At 34.5% G+C, this 15,406-nt stretch overlaps 1 protein-coding gene across 2 annotated transcripts in view; it reads left to right on the forward strand.

Annotated features, from left to right (window-relative positions):
• LOC112051691 (dual oxidase maturation factor 2) overlaps window positions 1–15,406 on the forward strand; it is an 83,842-nt gene that overhangs the window by 60,962 nt on the left and 7,474 nt on the right. For both annotated transcript variants that reach the window (XM_052885228.1, XM_024090461.2), the window contains 2 exons: window positions 13,943–14,119; window positions 15,112–15,169. In XM_052885228.1, the coding sequence (XP_052741188.1) occupies window positions 13,955–14,119; window positions 15,112–15,169 (223 nt within the window). In that variant the 5' untranslated portion in view covers window positions 13,943–13,954. The remainder of the gene's footprint in view (window positions 1–13,942; window positions 14,120–15,111; window positions 15,170–15,406) is intronic.

A 15,406-nucleotide genomic window follows, 5' to 3' on the forward strand; every position in this document is an offset into this window, starting at 1 on the left:
GACAAGAGCACAACGGCAAATGCTGGTTTGTTTCGCGGTTGCCCTTTAAATGACTATTATTAATGGTTTAAAGGAATTCTTTTTGCTTGATGATTTTAGCGTTGGTTTAAAATGTTTTTTTTTTTATTTTAAGACTTATAGTTGTTGTCATTATAAATTACTTTTTTCAATTTAAATTAGATAAATCACACACACCTGAGGATGCCTGTATGCCTCAAGTAGCCTGCAAAAACCGTGAACATAATTTTTGTCGTGCTCTGTTATAGACGATGTTTTCTATTTCATATCAAGCGGGTCGTCTCCTTTTATAAAAAAGATATAGTTTTAGAAAATTGTATAACAAATCACAACAAATCTGATGTAAGTTGAGCCCACAGTGCGGGAAAGAAAGCAAAGCTTCGTTCCAACAGTTTATGATGTTCAGAAATAAGACGTCCAAATAATGCCCATCACTAAGTAAGCTGGACAAATGGAAATCGCAACTGCTTCTCAGTGACCGAGTGACAGTGATTAAATAAGAAAAATCTTGTACATGTACAAAGATGACATGAGAGAGAAAGAATGTACTTTGTACCAATGATGTTACAATTATCATTGCTTTGTAAATGTACAAAAATGCGTAACGAAGTTTGATGCTATTTTAAGTAGACTTAACTTTGCTAAAGTATTTATATTAATAGACAAATTGTATTACCCATTTCTTCAATTAGTGGTATTCACATTACAATCTCGACCCACAAACTTCATTTATGAGTCATTGCTTTTAACCGCTGACATCAATCTGGTTATGTTAAATTTCACACGGTTGCGATATGCGTGTTGGTAGGAACTTCACGTCATAATATGAACATGTCAAATAATCTTGAAATGGAAACGGTTTTTAGCACAGCTATGCACACACCTATAATCAAATAGGAAAAAAATATTGCAATATTCACGTTATATTCCGAATTTCTTTGAATTTTAAAGATTTGAAATTATAAAACATTTAAAAACACGGAAAACTATTGACTCGTCGTCTATTTAAACAAAAGTTAGGTACACGCAAGAGGCCTACGTCCACTGCAGGACATAGGCCTCTTGCTTGGACCTCCAAGCACTCTCCAGCCGCCAGCATCCAGCGGCTTCCAGCAACCCTCTCGGTCCACCTAGTGGGAGGTCGACCAACACTGCGCTTTTCGGTGTGGTGTTGACGACTTCCAGGTACACATTATCAGTTATATTTTATCCGAAACTGTGGGGTACCCGCTAAAGTAATATAAAACTACGATACAGACCAGGCGCTGTTAGGGGTTGAGTGTGCATAATCCAAAGACCGCATTCTGTAATGCATTGACCTCAGAAAAGCTTGCAGATTAAGATCTGCTGTATTTCGTATTGATTAATTTAAACTTTCTTGCATTTGTTTAAAAGATTCGCTATAAGCGTTATATTGTTATGATGAAAAAATGGATATTCATAATAAAACAAGCAATAAAACAAAGCATTTGTGCAGTCCATATACCTACTCGATATCAAGGGGGGTAGGGTATTACAAAAGAATGGTCTAACAAACCTCCTGGCAACATGCAGAATCGTAATCTGCATGCTTTTCTGAGTTCAAAACCGTAAGCAGAATGCGGTCTTCGGATTATGCACACCCAATACCTCACGGCGCCTGGTCTGTATCGTAGTTTTAGATTACTAAAAATAAAATCATTCCTGTTATCGAATTAAATCCATTTTTAAAACGCGAAATATAATGTAAAAGTTGTCGAGAACATTTCGAACCTTAACGAAAAGACTTTGAGAATGAAGAAACTATTTAAATAATAGAAAACATTCACGGAAACCATCACGCTGTATGCAACATGTCGACACAAACTACAAAAGGCCCGGCAGTCTTTTGTTTACATGAACCGCTTAATTATTACTTTAAAAAGAACCTCCAGTTGCGAATTAAGGTTACCGGGCTAACTGGTTATGAAGGCTGCATAAAGTTATATAACAGATTAATTAATAAATTCTACGTATAATAAGTCAGACACAATCGAGAGACGGTGTAAAACTTTTATGATACAGAAACAATAAGAGAAGTTTATTTTCATTTTATGTTTAGTTCTTACAGCTTACAGATTTGACTAAGCGCACTACTGCTCGACTCACTACCAGTCGGTCAATTCACTAAGTTTGACGTTAGAGAATTAACATCAAATCTATAACAACCGCCTATTTTGTATTTCGTAAGGCCCTTACAAAAATCGCAATGCTAGCTAGGAATTGTCATCTTTACTCCGCGCCTCGAAACAAGTCCCGTTGACGCGGCACTAATGTCTTAATAGCACTCATTGTCAATTGGTGGTGGTCTTATTGTAATTTGTGTCAGGCGCTGTCAATTTTATTTCAGGTTTTAGCCGCGGGACTTCTTTTGTGATGCGGAGTCTACCTATAACTACTCTATGATAACCATGAAGGGTTATCAGTAAGCACCGGATTAATTATTCTTATAGTATTAGTTATAACTTCTTATCATATTTTATATCGCAGTGGCTGCTGTGTGTTGCAACTGAAAAATTAAAAAAATAAGTTGATATTTTTTTATAAAACATATATTTAAAAAAACTGAGTAACGTTTTTAGTAATATTATATCTCTATGCCAATTAAAGTTTCCGGTGTCAATATATCATACATCTACGAAATAATGAAATATGAATTCAAGTCATGTCAATTTACATCATCAAAATATATTTGAGACCGACAAAGTGTTATCTACCATAACTTCCTATAACATACTCGTGTAACTATTATATGTAATTTAAATGGTTATTATATAATATTATATACAAATCTTGTGTATTATGTTGGTCACACTCTTCCAAAATAAGCATTTTTCGAAGTATGTTTCACCCAATTTACAAAACACTAACCCCGCCTCCCCCTTTGTGTTTTGTATGAAATAAAATTAATTTTGAATATAGATTTGTTTATAAAATACACATTTGGCACATAGAGTAAGATTAAGTATTGTCTAGACTCTAAATATCATATAATCTACAGCTAATATATTAAATTATAGTAGCTAGCAGCTCTGTATACTATTGCTTTTTTTAAATACCTAATATTTGTCATATTTTTTTTATGTGACCAATATTCTCATGCCACTGTAACTAGTCGGAAAAGACTGTGTTAGAATTTAGTATAATAAAAATATAAAATATTTAGAAAAAAATCAAACTTTGAAGGCGGTGAAGAGAAACATACGCGTCGAACTGAGAACCTACCCCTTTTTTGAAGTCGGTAAAAATATAATGCGGGGATCGAAACACCACCTCTCGATAGATAGAAGGTAGCCCCTTAACCGGTGACCTATTGAGACTTTAAAATACACCTTTCAAGATGTATTTTAAAGATGTGTTTTACCGCGTGGTTCCCGTTCCAGTAATACGGAGATAAAATATAGCCATTCAGGGATTGTGTAGCTTCGAAACAATGAAAGAATTTTTCAAATCGGTTTAGTAGTTTCAGAAGCTATTCAATTCAAACAAACAAATAAACAAAGAAATCTTTCCTCTTTATAATATTAGTATATTTTTTTTTTTTTTAATTTATTTTATTGATAAGATATAACAATTATTTATATATCGATACTCTCGCCAAACTGTACAGGCAGTTTGTTGGCGAGTTGACGCTCATTATTCTAGTTATTTTTTAAAAGTAATTGCTAAATCTAATTTTAATAAGATAATTAAAACTAAGGTAACCTAGGAATTTAATATTATAAAATGAAATAATACAAAAAAAATACAAAAGGTGCAAAACAATTTCTATTAAGTAAATCCGTCAGTGATGGGGTCCCCAAGGAAAACTTTCTTTAATTTCTTCTTGAGGACTCCTTCACTGATCTCCCTTTCTTTTTTGAGCCACTCAATTTTATTATATATTTTAGGTACCATGTAGCCGGTAGTTCTTTCACCATAGTAATTATTGGCTTTTATTTATTTATTTATTTATTTATTTTTAAGAAAAATCAACAGCGTTACCAAGAATACAATTATACAATATTTCCTGTATGATACAGCCAATTACAGATTTTCCATAGTTATAACAATTTATAAAAAACACAATCTGAGAATACATTCAAAAAGAAAAAGAGAGAAAATAAAATCTCATTAAAACGTATGTATGAGTGAACGTTGGTATAAGAAATTGTGTGTGTGTGGTTGACTGTGGTGTGAGTGTGGTGTGAGTGCGTGTGCGCGTGTGTGTGTGTGTGTGTGTGTGTGTGTGTGTGTGTGTGAAGACAGTGTGTGATAAGTAATTAACTATTTAGTTTCCGCTAGATGTCGCTTAAAAGTCTTTTTTGAATACCGGAATATGTCAATTTGTGCGTATAGCTTATTGTAGCTATCTGTAACTCTGGTCATTACCGAGTTCTTAGTAAAGACTTTCCTTTTATGTGGCACTTGGAATAACGTCTTTCGGCGGAGTCGAGTAGGAGCTGCTATTAATTTAAGTTTTGATAACAAGTGAGGACTATCAATATGCCCATTTACTATATCATATAACAGTGACATATCAGCAATTTGCCTTCTCTGTCCTAAGGTTTGTAATTTATAATGGCCACAGTTGTCATCGTAATTTAGAGGAACAGTATGTGTACGAAAATTTAAGTGCTTAATAAATTTACGTTGAATTCTCTCTATATCTTCCCTTGGCTTTATATAATATGGTGACCATACACTACTACAGTATTCTAAATTGCTGCGGACATATGCAAAATAAATAGTTTTAAGTGTATTGATATTATGAAAAGGCTTGCAGGTTCTTAATACAAATCCCAGCATAGAGAAAGCTTTAGTGGTGATTACATCAATATGCTCATTGAAAGACATTTTGTCATCTAGTATAACTCCTAAGTCACGCGTTTTATCTACCTTAGAGATTGTCTTTCCATCGATACTGTAATTAAAATTCACTCTATTTTTATTTCTAGTGAAAGTTATATTCTGACATTTACCGATATTGATTTGTATTCTGTTATCTTTATAGTACTGGGAAAGTAGGTTTAGGTCTTGTTGCAACTTTAAACAATCGTTAACATTTTTAATCTCTAAATAAATTTTTGTGTCATCGGCGTACATTAAAAAATTTGAATTAAGAAAGCAACTATAAATGTCATATAAATATAAATTATAAAATAGTGGTCCCAAATGAGAACCCTGTGGAACACCAGACGGGATCTCACAGAAATCAGAACGACTGCCACCAACTACAACGGCCTGTGAGCGGTTAGACAAGTAAGATTTAATCCACCTCAGAAGGTCTCCGTGAATTCCCAAATATTCAAGTTTCTTGAGCAGGATTGTATGATCGACACGATCAAAAGCTTTCTCAAAATCTGTGTAGATCACGTCTACCTGCACGCCCTTATCCATAGAAACTAAAATGTCTTCTGTAAATGACGTTAAGTTTGTTAAAGTTGAACGACCTTTAATAAAACCATGTTGTTCTGTAGGGATTGTATTAATTAAAATAGGATATAATGTATTATAGATAATTTTTTCTAGCAATTTACCAAATATATTCAAAATTGAAACTGGACGATAATTTTCAACCAGGCTTTTGGAACCCTTTTTATATATCGGCACAATATGAGCTTCTTTCCATTTAGTTGGAAAGTACCCTTCCTTTATTGATCTATTAAAAATTATTAACAAGGGTGAAATAAGCGACTTTCGCGCGGAGTTTATAAAATAAGGCGGTATTTTGTCACTCCCGGAGCTTTTAGAAGTGTCGAGCTTGATGATCAAACCGCTTATGTCATAAGCGTCAACGTGGAGTGACTGAGAGTGTGGAGTAGAAAGGTTAACTGGGGGAATGAGTTTTAAGAGAGGATACTCATTTAGTGGGTGAGAGAACACATTGTAGAAAAACTTATTAAACGCTTCGGCGTGGTCTTTACTGGTAATAGACTCAGCATTTTCATACTTTAATTTTCTAGGTAGATTTGTGGTATTACGCTTAGATTTAATGAAGGACCAGAATTGTTTTGCGTCCTTTTTTAAGCATTCTTCATTAAGTTTAATATATTTAGTGTAACATTCTGATTCTACCGTCTTTTCTCTCTTCCTTAGTCGGGAAAATTCTAGGTAATCTAAAGGATCTTGGTATTTTTTCCAGCGTCTATGAATTTTAGACTTTTCCCGAATAATTTTTATAAGAGACTTATTATACCATTTGGGATATGTGTCATTTTTCTTCGTTATAGTTAAAGGTACGAACATAGAAATACATTTATATAGGTGTTCATAAAACCGATTGACTGCTTCATCCAAAGATCCTTCAGATAGGCATTCTTGCCACGGAATTGCCATCAGATAATTATTTATACTATCATAATTGGCTTTATGAAATTTAAATTTCACCCGAGGTTCGGATGGTAAAGTTCTAATAGTCAAAGAAGCTACGTTAATTAATAAAACCGGGTGAAAGTCGTCTTGCTTTAGTAAAGGACAACTTGAAACCGAGATCTCAACAGGAAAGTTCGCAAAAATAAGATCCAAAGTATTGCCGTTAAGATTTTTGAAAAGCGAGTGTTGATTTAGACCTTTAAAGTTCAGATACTGTACCAATTCCATGCCTATTTCTCGGAGATTTTGTGGAGCATTACTTGCAATGGAGGAACCTTCATTGGACCACTTTATGAAGGGCATATTAAAATCACCTAAAATCAAAAAATGGTCCTTCTCTATTATAGTATTTAATTTATGGATTATTAATGAAAAGTCCTCCAGCAAACACGGCTGAATATTTGTGTTGCCAGGAATGTAAGTTGCCAAAATATGAAGTTTACTATTAGTGTGTAAAGAATCAGAGGGGATTGTAATCGCTACTACCTCCAAAGCTCGATTAGGAGAAATTAGGTCAAGAGAAAATGCGTGTAAACTACGTTTGACACATATCATTACTCCACCCCCAGATTTTTTATTGGTAGCTGCGAGGTCCCTATCGTATCTAAATACTTCGTATCTTAAATCGCAGAACTCTCTGTCATGAATACTGGGAATTAACCAAGTCTCTGTAAAAACCAAAACGTCAAAATCGTGGAGTAATATATTCCTCTGTAAATCATTTGTTTTCGTTCGCAAACCACGAACATTTTGATAATAAATTTTTAGTCCCTGATTAGCCATTTATAATAAGTGTAACAAATAATATTGATATAACTAAAAAAAGTATGATATAGTATAGATATTCCATCAATAACTCACTGTAGAACGAAACCAAATGAACGAAACTAATATGAAAGGACTGAAATTCACAGTAGTTATTATAATTGACTGAGTTATAAGTCAGGATTGGGAAACTTAATATTTGCATTAACGGGTGGTTACGTATGAAAATGTATGTGTGTGATATGTGAGTGTGAGATGTGAATGTACGTATGAATATGTACGTGTGTGAGATGTGAATTGTGTGACATGTGTGTGAGATAAGTGTATTGTATTTTGATAAGATTAAACATAAAATCATATTAGCTAAATTCGAAGTATAAGCATATATGAAACAGTAGGTTTCTATCAAGAAATCTTCTTTATATCTTCCATTCCACTTATTTGAAAAAAAGGGCAATTGTCATTCTTCCTGACAAATATTTTGCAGTTCTTAATCCAGCAATATTTAAAACCCTTTTGATCGCAAGCTAGACGGGCTGCTTTGTATATTTCCTTATTTTTGAAAGTCAAGTGTTCGCGTATATAAATTTTGATAGCTGGTCCTTCAATTCCTATGTTGCCCGTGTTTAGGCCACGCGTTTTCTTAAATCCAGTTAAAATATTACATTTAGCCCTTTTGGCCCTTTTGGCATGATATATTTTTTTTTTCTGTTATTTCTTAGAGATTTTAAGAACTGTATAGGTTTTTTATACTTATATGTGTAGTAATTTTCTTTAGAAACTAGATATTCAATTTTAACGTCTATCGGTAAAATCTTAAATTCTTTAAACAAATATTCATAATTTCCATCTATTTTTTGGCTACATTTTTTTCTATATATTTTTTATAGACAAATATAAAATACAAAAAAGGCGGATAATTTTTTTTTTAATATGTATTCATTTTCATTCCAATTCCAAATTCCACACATTCCAAGCACGTATTACAAACGTCACTATATATAGAGCTTTAAACTCAACAATGTCACAGTAAAGATATTACAACCAGTAGTTGGACTTCATACTAGAGGTCGAAACGCGAGCTATACCTACGCACCTTGAACATGGGGTGATCGTAGGGTGAAGACAGTCGCGACTGTGCCGCGGTGACGAACGAACGCACGGTGTATTAACAGAGTAAAGTGTATTAATAGTATTAGATTTTTTTAATTATGACCAGTAGGAAATACTGTGCCGTTTTTGGATGCATGAATTCAAAATTATCCCATCCAGAGATAACTTTTTTTAAGTTACCTGGAAACTCTGAAAGGTAAGACTTTAAAATAAATTTACTTATTAGTAGGTAGGTACATAATCTTGTATTTTTTAATGGATAAGATATTTCCTTTTATCTCCAGAATAAAGGTAGGTAGGTATCTGGATTAGTAAATAAAGTGAATAGAGTAAAGGAAAGTGATTGACACGATTGAAATAGGTAGTTATACGCGGTTCATGAATCACGATACAGTAGGTACGATAAGCTTGTGTTAAAACCTCGACTGCTTGTACAATGTTTTGTGTGACTATGCTCGGATCATTTGTGTTTTGTTACCCGACTGCGGCGAAGCCCAAAGGAGGAGTATGTGTTTGAATGTTATGACTTGTTGTTGTATGCGGGCGACGGGAGGAAAGGACTGCGCGGGTATGAAGTCGTACGCGCTGGGCATCGTTACCCCCCTCCCGGACCGCGCCGACCTTCGGGAGTGTTACGAACAAATTTGCCAAGCACACATACTGATAAATGATATGTCATTAGACTCGTCTAGATAGGCCGAGTGTCACTGGGTAACTTAGTTCTTAAAAAATCAAAATGGCGGATTTTATGCGCTTTAATGTGCAAGCTCATAAAACTTTTGCTCAGCTTGGCATTGGTGACAAGAATTTTAACTGACTTCCAAAAAGGATCGTATCGTATTTACAGCGATATTTCCGTCATTTGTAAACCGTTTCTTTTTTGTGTGGATGAATATTCTTTCAGGTTAGTCCCATTTTTTTCATGTCAGGATCTGATAATGGCATCCTAGAGAAATCTAGGGGAACTATCGTATCGTAGGGACAATTAGTGCGTTTGTTCATTGTTTCATTATCTATTTTAAATCACTACAATTTCATGAAGGTATTTATCTTTTTTTTATTTGTTCACGTAGTGTGGAGGTAATACCTAGATGGCATCACCGAAATAAATATGTTTAAGAATACGACCAATCCTTCAAGATCATTGACGTAGTATCAGCCTTAATTAAATCAACCAATCAAAAAACACGCATTTTTATTTATCACTTCCCATTTTACTACAATTTACAAAGTATTTTATTTGTTTATATAAAAAAAGTTTATTTACAATCACAAAACTAAGTGGAAACACAAAGTTAGCAAATGTAATTAAAATGCTGCAGGCGGGCAGCCCTATGACATGTTTACGTACCGCGCGGCTGTAGGTATTTATTTCAAAAATACGGCCGAGTTATTATACTGCTTGTAATATCTTTACTGTGACAATGTGCAAGGTTGAACCACCTGTGGTTTAACCGCCCGACATCCTTATTGACTTACCGTGTCCTTGCGAGTGACCGGCCCTCACTGAGTGCGTTCCCATATCATTTCACGAACAAAAAATCTCGTGCAGTCTGATTTACGATTAAAGTATTTTTTTGTTTTTTAAATAGCATGGGTACGGTGACCGTCGCCTGTATGACGTTCATAATACGTACTATTATCGTGAATAGTAGGTACGTATTATGAATACGTACGAACATGAAACAAGCTGTAGTAAAAAAGGCCTAATAATTACAATATGCCTTTTCCTTCATGTTTCAAGGCATTATATGCAAAGTAGCAGACGCCCCGCGGTTTCACCTGCGTAGTTCCTGTTCCCGTGGGAGAGAGTGTATAAATACAGCCTATGTTCATTGGGGTTATAGTCTAGGATTCTAATAGTGAAAGAGTTTTTTAAATCGTTCCAATAGTTTCAGAGCCTATTCAATTCAAACAAACAATTGTAAAATCAAATCTTTCCTATTATAGTTGAAATATGATACCTTCTAGATTAGTTGTAGCAACCGAAAACATTAAATATTTATTTGCTATTTCAATAAGTAATCTAAAATTTCGATGAATTTACAGACTTTTTAAATGCTACTTGATTTCTCAAAAAAGAGTCAAATATTAAGTATTTTTATTGTGTTTTACATTTTTGTATTTTTACCTGCTTAAAGAAGAACCTACACTAGATTAAATATTTGAAAAAGCTTCAGGCTATGAAAAGCATAATAAAATAGATAATTTCTTCCCTACGACTACAAATTCGACCATGACTGTGTATCGCCCTTGCTATCACATACGAAGGTCGGTTATCCGTTGGCTCGACCTTAGGCGCGCCGGCGTGGTTTCCGGGTTGAATATAATACTCACTGCCACAACAAGTTCAAAAGCCTAAAAGCTGCATGCAGAATGATTATTGTACTTATAATGTCAATATCCCAAAATAACCACCTAGATCACCTAATAATATTCTGTAATTATGTGGCTAAAATACCTTTCATCATCATCATTATCAACCCATATTCGGCTCACTACTGAGCTTGAGTCTCTTCTCAGTATGAGAGGGGTTAGGCCAAAAGTTCACCACGCTGGCCCAATGCGGATTGGCAGACTTCACGCAAGCAGAGAATTAAGAAAATTCTCCGGTATGCAGGGTTCCTCACGATGTTTTTCCTTCACCGTTAGACACGTGATAGTTAATTTCTTAAAATGCACACACCTGAAAAGTTGGAGGTGCATAGGCTTAGGGCAATAATGTATTTTTTTAATATTTAGCTCTTGCAACGATATCTATTAGCATGTTAAACAAAATGACTGTGAAGGATAAACGTACTCTGCGAGGCATGCGGTAGTATCGTCAATTTCCGAGTAATTCATAGCCTGATCTCATGACTCGAACTCATGATCTCAATAGCCACAACTGACTAACCACCAAACAGTCGAGGCGGTTGCCTACAAAAGTTGCCGTCGCTAATTCTTTGGTCGATTCGAGTTTTTGAAGTCAATCGTTTTAGCAATGAAACAGTACGATCCTATGAGTAATTTTGAATACAACCATTTTCGTCCAAGGCCTTTATTTACCTACTAGCTGACGCCGCGCGGTTACACCCCCGTGGTTCCCGTTCCCGTAGGAATTATTCAATTCGGACCAGAAGTTCCTGTTAGCAGGTTCAACCAAACATACAACTCTTCAGTTTTATAATATTAGTATAGATTGGAATAGTGGAAAAAATTGTTTATTGCTTCTAGCTATGCGCTATATCCACCCAAGTGTATTATCATAATAATCTTTACCTTGATGCCAATTAAAATATTATTCATTTGCTGGAAAATAATTTATAATACTGAACCACCTAGTAGCAATTAATTACGATTGTTATCTGCATTTTAATAGGTATAGCCATTTAAACACGAATAGTAAGGAACGAAGTTTTCCAAACAAATATTTTTACTCATATTGAGCAATATTAATCGAAAGGTCAATTAAAATAATTATATAGTCAAATTTGACAGTTTTGTGTACATTACGTAATGTACTGTGTTGTAATATAAATGTTACTATTGTTAATTACTTTAAGGCCTAGTTCGGACTACTTTAGCATTTTAGTCGAATACTAAACTACTTGCTGCCGCCCAAAAATCGTTTGTACTCGACCGAAATACTAAAATAGTACTAACTAGGCATAACGAATGAACGCAGAAAAAGAATATTGGTTTATCAGCACATGATGTATGAAATGTAGTAGACATATGACAAACATTCGGAAACCATAGGCCGCAAAACTTAGGATCCAAAGGATACATTATGTTATAAATAAAATAACAATTGGGTCAGAAATGCTACAGCATTGAAATAAACAACTATAATTAAAAGTAGCTATTTAATTCACTAATTAAATATGAAATAAATCAAGCTATATAAATTCTTAGTAAACAAGATCATATAATATAACGTTCATGACTTTATAGCTAATAAATAACATTTACCGAAGGTTACCTTTCGATACGTAATAACTAGTAATATAATCGTATTATAACATAAAGCATAATAACCTTGAATGCACAAGTTCTTCCGGCTTATGACAAAAAACTTCATGGAGAGAAAAAAAATGCTTCCGATATACAAACGTATATAAATTAAAAGTTGTATTTTATTAAATAAAATTAATATTTTAAAATAGCTCACAAGCGGAAGCCCGACTTCATCCGCGTGGATTTCAGTTTTTCGACCAAATAACTACGGATTTTAGGGATTGGAAAAACGCACAATAATATAATTTTACTAGTATTTATTTATTTAGACAGGTCAACAACATTGATGCACACAAAATATTTAACATAATATGATATATGCTCAGAATACAGTAAAACACATCTAAGGACATAAGATAGATATTATAATATTATAGTATATTATAATATTATAGTCATATCCTATGCACCCGTGATTTTTGTATTTATCTTAGAAGTTATATTTCAATACAGGATTTTTTCTTTCATAAAAATATAGTCAAAACGCCTCTCTGTGGTGTCTAACTTGAATGTGGCCCCGAAGGCTTGTTAAGCCTAATGTGCAATTTTCTTCCTTTCACAATTTTATTCGTTTGTCTTTTGACTCAATTTTGGAATACTGGCTAACGAACTAGCGGGCAGGAGCTAGTAGTTAATACTAACATCTTGGATGGCCCTGCCACGGTACTGCAGTCATTGTATTACATACCTGTTTTATATTTTTTAATTAAAAGGTGACATCAGCAACTTTGTCTGTATATCAAACTTTTTTCCTTGTCTATGCCTCCCCCACCTTTACAGCCTTTATCTCGTCCTCCCATCTTCGGAACTGTCTGCCTCTATTCCTTTTGCTGTTTCTTGGATACTAATATACAATATTTTTATTCCATTTCTCAGTTCCTCTTATTATATGTATATGTCCTGTCCTGTCCATTTCCACTTAAGTTTCCTTATCCTAGTTGTGACATCCCCTATTTCAGTACCTACGTTTATCCTCGACGCAAAATACATAACATTAAAACATAAGGCATTAAAGATCAAACTTGATGTTCTTATAGATACGATAATTAATTTATGGATTTTGTTGTATCTGTTGCTTCATCGCCTAAAGGTTAGACATTAGCGATAGGATTTGCATATTCTTACTAGAATAGGCACAATAATCCGTGTAAAATTATTATTAGATATAGGTATTTAAACTACAGAATTTATGGTATACCTAAGCTAAGTACAAAAAATATATGAGGTTAGCGATATTACAAAATATGCCTACCTACCTTATCAGCCGATGGACGTCCACTGCTGGACATAGTCCTCTTGCATGGACTTCCGCACAACGCTCTCGAGCCGCCAGAATCCAGTGGCTTCTTGCGGCTCTTTGCTGAGCTCGAGTCTCCTCTCGCAATGAGAGGGGTTAGGCCAATAGTCTACCACGCTGGCCCAATGCGGATTGGCAGACTTCACACACGCAGAGAATTAAGAAAATTCTCTGGTATGCAGCAGGTTTCCTCACGATATTTTCCTTCACCGTTTGAGACATCTCCAACTTTTAGGTTGTGTGCATTTTATGATATTTAATTTCATAAAATGCACACAACCGGATTCGAACCCACACCCTCCGGAATCGGAGGCAGAAGTCATATCCACTGGGCTATCCCGGCTCTCTAGTATTAAACGTATTATATCTTTATTCCAGGCGTGGTGAGCGATGAAGGGGTGGTTCGACGCTTTCCGCGAGGAAGGCGGGCCGACCCTATACGCTTACCACAACCGCACGGCGGTGGCAGCCGATGTGCCAGCACTAGCGCTGTTGGTGGCTGCACTCACCCTGTACATCGCCTTCCTGGCCGTCTTCCCCGGGATCAGGAAAGAGGTGACCATCTTCAACCCCCGAGCTAATAACACGGGGGTTGCGTTGATAATTAATTTTGTATGTGACGTCGTACATCTAAAACGTACTCATATATTGTTATTATTCAGCACCACAGAATATATATGTATAGCAGCATCTGTATATACTCGTATAACAACTCTATTAATTATTATATGCGTTACATATCGATTATAGTAGGGGAGCCCAGGCTGCTATATTTGCAGTTACTAAAGCGTCATGAGATTTGGTAAATTAGATGATAGAAAGAATAAATGGTAATATACTTTTTTCACTTTCATGGCGGTGAGGAAAAAAACTGCAGACCTTGAAGACAATGTTTATTACTTTGACTTACTGAAATCATCTGATAACATGAACGATTATTCAGAAGATTATTTTATTCAAAATACGTAAAAAAACCGCGAAAATGAAGAAGCTCGCAGAAGTGTAAGGGTTTTATTTTGTAACTTTGGAACTCACTCTCTGTCAAATCGTCAGATTTTCAAAATACATACCTTTTAGCAATCAACTCACCTACCTTATCTTTATCTGACTTTTGAAGGAGTATTTCTGAAGTTAGTTTTTATTTTGGTTGCCTTAAACGTACCCACCAATGTTAAGGGCTCATACTTGCTGGAAGTACTGAACAACGTGCAATGTATACCTACTCCATTACAATAATCTGCCGCGTTCGAGTGACTGCGAAAATCCCCTCTTCGGCTCTCCTACTAATAAAAATCACTGTAAATATTACTGATAAAACATGCAATAGGTAATACTTAAAGTCGCTGAAGAAGAATTTCCAAAAATGCCAGTAATTCTGGAAATACTACCTATTTCAGCGATTATTCAACTACAACTGAAATCTATCACATCGATTTGTTTATCAATGATGTTGTTTAATAATTATGGTTTACAAATACGTCCGTTTGGGGTACGACGTCATATTTCAGGATATAATTAAAATTTTATTTTGTTGTATTAATTTTCAGAGATTTACTACTTTCACGATAGTCACCCTTAGTCTCTTCGTGGGCACTGTGATTTTAGGTAAGAATGTTTTAAGTAATCTTACGTATCTTGACTTACACAATCAGAAAAAAATGTAACATAGTAAAAAATAAGGTTATTTTTTAATTATCTTTCATATACTAAAATATTTTAAGAAGTTGCTCCGATCACATATTGGTAGCGTTTTTTAATAAACACACGATTGTACAAAAAAAAGCACCTTGCCTAGATATAAATTAAACTAGTAATAAATTAGTAAAGTATTTTTTAAGAAAA

The sequence above is a fragment of the Bicyclus anynana genome, chromosome 14, assembly GCF_947172395.1.
Source record: "Bicyclus anynana chromosome 14, ilBicAnyn1.1, whole genome shotgun sequence".
Lineage (NCBI taxonomy): Eukaryota > Metazoa > Arthropoda > Insecta > Lepidoptera > Nymphalidae > Bicyclus > Bicyclus anynana.